Source organism: Trypanosoma conorhini, assembly GCF_003719485.1.
Source record: "Trypanosoma conorhini strain 025E chromosome Unknown Tco_14.4_contig_01001, whole genome shotgun sequence".
Classification (NCBI taxonomy): Eukaryota; Euglenozoa; class Kinetoplastea; order Trypanosomatida; family Trypanosomatidae; genus Trypanosoma; species Trypanosoma conorhini.
The window spans coordinates 1-4617 of NW_021705093.1; the positions used below are offsets into that span (position 1 = coordinate 1).

Here is a 4617-nt window from a genome sequence, read left to right on the forward strand (position 1 = left end):
CCGTATTAAAGAGAACTCAGACATTCGATGAAAGGTATCGCTCGGATCTTGCGCACCTTATTGTGGTGATGGCTCTTCAAAGCAAAAAACTTTTCTTTATTCCGAGTATTGTACACAGTGATGTGGTCTATGGTGGTCCCGCTTATTGTGAGGAAATTTCGGATGCTATAGAAGTTTTTTGACCATGCTATATTGTTGCCTGTCTCCTTGTCTCTGGAAGCACAGCTTCTATTGCTTGATGCTCAGCACCGAAGAGGCAGTGTTTTACTTTTTTCATGCTCACTTCTGATAGAGGACAGTGAGTTGGTGTTATTTGTGGATTTGCTACGGTCTTTGCATATTTCTTTTCTTGCGTCACAGAGAGTACTTTGTCCGGCTTTAAAAGAAATTTTATTTGACATGGGTATAGTGCCCCTGGAGCGTCTATCATTAACTCATAGCTGTGATGTTCGGGCTGTAACTGGTGCCACGCCATTTCACAGCTTGTGTGAGTTTGTTGCATGGGCGAAATCGAGAGAGAGGGGGAATTTGTGCGCTCAGGTTGGAGAAATAGACAAAGTTGTTACTTTGTACGATGGACGCATCTGGATTTATGGAAAAGGGAAGGTTGCAACCATCGTCGTCCCCATCAGGAATCCCTTTGCTCTGAATGCCATTCTAAGGGATTGTGAACATGCGTCTCATCTTGCCCGCGCCGTCCTAAGTGGCATCGCGGAGCAAGGTCTGGTTTCCATTGGCAACTATGAGACTTTTCTTGCCGAATATTTGCAGCGTCGCTATGTGCTGTATTCTGATAAAAACAAATATATTAGAGAGCTTGTTTTTGTTTTGCGGTTTACACTGCTTTCTCACGCCTCAAATGCAGGTTTTTCACCGAATGCTTTTTCGCACAGCAACTACGTTGAAGTGGGCAAGAAGGCAACTAAAGCCGTTTCTCCTGCTTCGGCGTTTTGCGAGTCTGAGGAAAAAAAGGGAGACGAAACCGATCTTATGCGTGCTGCCAACACATTTGAAGAAAGGAGGATGGAGGGTATTTGCCAACTTGCGGAATTAATATGGACTGCAATTGACAACGCGTCATTGTTGTTTCGTGTAAAAGAGTCAATTTGAAATGGTACAGCACCAACGTGTGTTTTTTATGCCTTTAATTCTTCGCAAAAGAAGAAACAAACAAAAACAACAAAAAAAAGGCGAAAAAAAAGAAAGTAAATGGAACCTTCTAGATTACACAGTAAAGAGAAAAAAAAAGAGAAAAAAATGCTTTTTATGCAGCTGCTAAGTGCTTTCTCCTTTTTCTTCTTCAAGCTCCTTACCTGCTCATTTTTGTTTCCTTTTTACAAGCACTAAAGATATGAGTGAGCAAAGCAGGAATGACTGGGGTGAAATGGTTCTTCCGGGTGTGTACATGCTTAGAGGTTGCACTGCCCCTAGTCAAGGCCGATTAGTCGGCGTTGATGCAAGTAGACCCCAACTAGAGTTCATTCTTGAAGCAATAGAGGTTATGGAACGACACACTAGCAAATTGAAGGAGAGCAACGAGGAGATAAGAAGATATCTAAGAAACCCTGATTCCGTAATGGAGAGCACAAATGCGCTTTCCACGTCTACCAGTGAGGTTGCGGTGTGTGAGGCAGAGGACGTCAATTCCATTTTGGCGGCTGCTCTTCAGGAAAACGAGGCGCTCATATCCCGCAAGGAACGGGAATTGAATGAATTAAAACAATTGGTACAAAACAACCGTTGTGCCTGTAGCTACCACTCAACTCAGGAAACAAATGTGAACCACTTGGTTCCTGCTGACGCCGGCGGCAATCACGTGGCACCTGACGTAAGGGAAGCCACAGATGAAATGTCGAATGCCCACTTCTCACTTTGAAGTATCATTAAATGAGTTCTGATGTTTCCCGCATTTTTTTGTACAAGAACTGCAACCCAACACAGATAAATAAATAAATACACGAATAATACGAATAATACAGGTGGGAAACCAATATTGGAATTGCCTTTTTTAAAAACTAATTTTTGATTCTTTTCTACTTCTCCTATTTGTCTAGATACGTTTTTGCTTTTTACCTAGTTTGAAAATCTGACAACAAACAAACAAAGAAACAAAAAAAATCAACTCGGTTTAAAAAAGAAATACCATGCCTCCCAAGAAGAAGAGCGATAAGCCGCAACAATCCGGCACAGTTCTGCTTGGCAGACCTGGAAGTAATTTGAAGGTGGGTATTGTTGGACTTCCTAATGTTGGGAAGTCCACATTTTTCAACGTTTTATCCAAGAAAGGTGTTCCTGCGGAAAATCGCCCATTCTGCACCATTGATCCCAACACCGCAGATATTAATATCCCCGACGAACGGTTTGACAAGTTGGTGAGAATCAATAAACCGGCATCTATTGTTCCTGCACAAGTTCACGTCCGGGATATTGCAGGTTTGGTGCGTGGAGCCAGCAATGGTGAAGGGCTCGGTAACGCTTTTCTGTCTCACATTAATGAATGCGATGGCATTATCCACATGATTCGCGTCTTTGAGGAGGTTGAGATTACCCACGTGGAAGGTGATCTGGACCCTGTTCGCGACCTGGAGATTATTTTCTCGGAGTTGGTTTTGAAGGATTTACAGGTGGTCAACGGATTGATTGACAAGATAACGCCCATAGTAAATCGTGGGATTGATAAGAGCAAAAAATATGATTTAGAAGTTCTCTTGAAAATAAAAGAACACCTTGAAAATGGTGAACAGGTTCGGTGTTGCCATTGGAGTGGCAAAGAAATCGACTATCTCAACACCCTACAGCTTTTAACGGCGAAGCCGGCTATCTTTTTGGCTAACATGTCCGAAAAGGATTTTATTCGACAACGCGGCAAATGGCTTGCCAGGCTAAAGGAGTGGATAGACCAGCACACTGGTGAGCCACTTATTCCAATTTCGGCAGAGATGGAGGCCAAGTTTGTCGACATGTCCCCAGAGGAAATAGAGGAGTACTGCAAGGTGAATAAAACAAAGTCTCAGGTGCACAAAGTTGTTACCACCTCGTATCATGCTATCAATTTGATTCACTACTTTACCGCAGGGGCAGACGAGGTTAAGTGCTGGACGATTCAGAATGGCACAAAGGCTCCTCAAGCAGCTGGTAAAATTCACACCGACATGGAGAAGGGATTTATCTGTGCGGAAGTGATCCACTGGGACGACTATGACAAGCTTGAAAGTGAGGCTGCATGCCGTGAGGCTGGTAAGCAGCATCAGGAAGGACGTAATTATGAAGTTCAGGACGGTGATATCATTTTTTTCAAATTTAACGTTTCTAAGGGAGGTAAAAAGTGATTTTATTTATTTTCAAATAAAAGAAATGGAACGGGATGAGCTATATTTCTCCCGCAAAGAAAAAAAAAGAAAAACAATAAATACAAAAAGAAAAAGACTAAATTACTACCTCATTGGGCCCACGACTGGGTCGAATAGATGCAGGGAAGATAATTTAACAAGGAGCTCATATATTTCTTCGTGCATACAATGATCATGAAGGAAAGCATTCCTGGTTTATGTCATGAGCTCTCTTGCTTGCTGAACTATTATTTCTTAAATTATTTCCTGAGTTATAGGGCGGAAGCGGCAATTAGTGAGAATGAAGTCTTCCGGACTATTTCATGGGAATACACAAACACTACTTTACACACCGGTTCAAGACAAGTACTCCTTCTTGATAGAGGATGATAAGCTTCGCGTTGGGGCTAGCAGTATGCAGGGGTGGCGAAGCACCATGGAGGATGCCCACACCATTCATCTCTCGCTACCAAGGTTGCCACCTCACATGGCAGCTGAAGATGCTGCAGTAGCGGCAGTTTTTGACGGACACTGTGGGGGTAAAACTGCCCAAACCTCTGCTATACACATCATGGAATGGATTACCTCCACGGAAGCTTTTGCTGCGGGGAAGATGGAAAAGGCTATTTCTGACGGGTTTCTTACTGGCGATTTAGTTATGCGTAGAAGTCTCCCAAATGAAGCGAGTGGAACTACAGGTAACTGTGTGCTAATAGTTCAAAACCACCTTTACTGCGGTAATGTTGGTGACTCCCGTGCGGTCTTATGTAGGGATGGAGTCGCTATTCCATTAAGCGAAGATCATAAGCCGAATTTGCCACGAGAAAAGGAACGTATCTTAAAAGCAAAGGGGTTTGTTCGTAATGGTCGCGTCAATGGCGTCTTATCTTTAAGTCGTGCCCTTGGTGACTTCGTCTTTAAAGATAGTGATTTGTCGCCTGAAGAGCAGGTGGTAACGGCGAAACCAGATGTAGTGCACATGGAGCTGACTCCGCAGGATGAGTTTGTGATCATTGCCTGCGATGGTATATGGGACATGGTGTCCAGTGAGCGGGCGGTTGAGATTGTTAGAAGTGAAGTGGCAGATCACAGTGACCTTTCCTTGGCATGTGAGAGGCTTATGGAGGCCTGCCTGTCGAGGGTGTCGACTGGCGGTGGTACGGATAACATGACCGTTATCATTCTACAGTTCAAGAGTTTTTTCCTGAAGAAGGTAGAGCGTAAATTTGGGACAATCTTTCCTGAGCCATCAGAGTGAAATTTGATGTTTTCACTAAATTTAATTTTT

General features: G+C 43.4%; 4 protein-coding genes across 4 annotated transcripts, besides 4 other annotated features; all 4 read left to right on the forward strand.

Moving 5' to 3' along the window:
* Positions 1-399: 399 nt before the first annotated feature.
* On the forward strand, positions 400-1110 carry Tco025E_09166 (uncharacterized protein; the record flags this gene model as incomplete). The annotated part of the gene is made up of 1 exon (XM_029375991.1): positions 400-1110. One exon carries the CDS (start codon positions 400-402, stop codon positions 1108-1110), a length of 711 nt encoding a protein of 236 aa, XP_029223897.1.
* Positions 1111-1156: 46 nt separating this feature from the next.
* Positions 1157-1205: a sequence feature (A-rich).
* A 146-nt stretch (positions 1206-1351) lies between these two features.
* Tco025E_09167 (uncharacterized protein) lies at positions 1352-1876 on the forward strand (the record flags this gene model as incomplete). Its single annotated transcript, XM_029375992.1, has 1 exon — positions 1352-1876. One exon carries the CDS (start codon positions 1352-1354, stop codon positions 1874-1876), a length of 525 nt encoding a protein of 174 aa, XP_029223898.1.
* A 65-nt stretch (positions 1877-1941) lies between these two features.
* Positions 1942-1974: a microsatellite.
* Positions 1975-2091: 117 nt separating this feature from the next.
* Positions 2092-2117: a microsatellite.
* A 27-nt stretch (positions 2118-2144) lies between these two features.
* Tco025E_09168 (putative GTP binding protein) lies at positions 2145-3329 on the forward strand (the record flags this gene model as incomplete). The annotated part of the gene is made up of 1 exon (XM_029375993.1): positions 2145-3329. One exon carries the CDS (start codon positions 2145-2147, stop codon positions 3327-3329), a length of 1185 nt encoding a protein of 394 aa, XP_029223899.1.
* A 55-nt stretch (positions 3330-3384) lies between these two features.
* Positions 3385-3424: a sequence feature (A-rich).
* A 206-nt stretch (positions 3425-3630) lies between these two features.
* Tco025E_09169 (protein phosphatase 2C) lies at positions 3631-4587 on the forward strand (the record flags this gene model as incomplete). The annotated part of the gene is made up of 1 exon (XM_029375994.1): positions 3631-4587. One exon carries the CDS (start codon positions 3631-3633, stop codon positions 4585-4587), a length of 957 nt encoding a protein of 318 aa, XP_029223900.1.
* Positions 4588-4617: the final 30 nt, after the last annotated feature.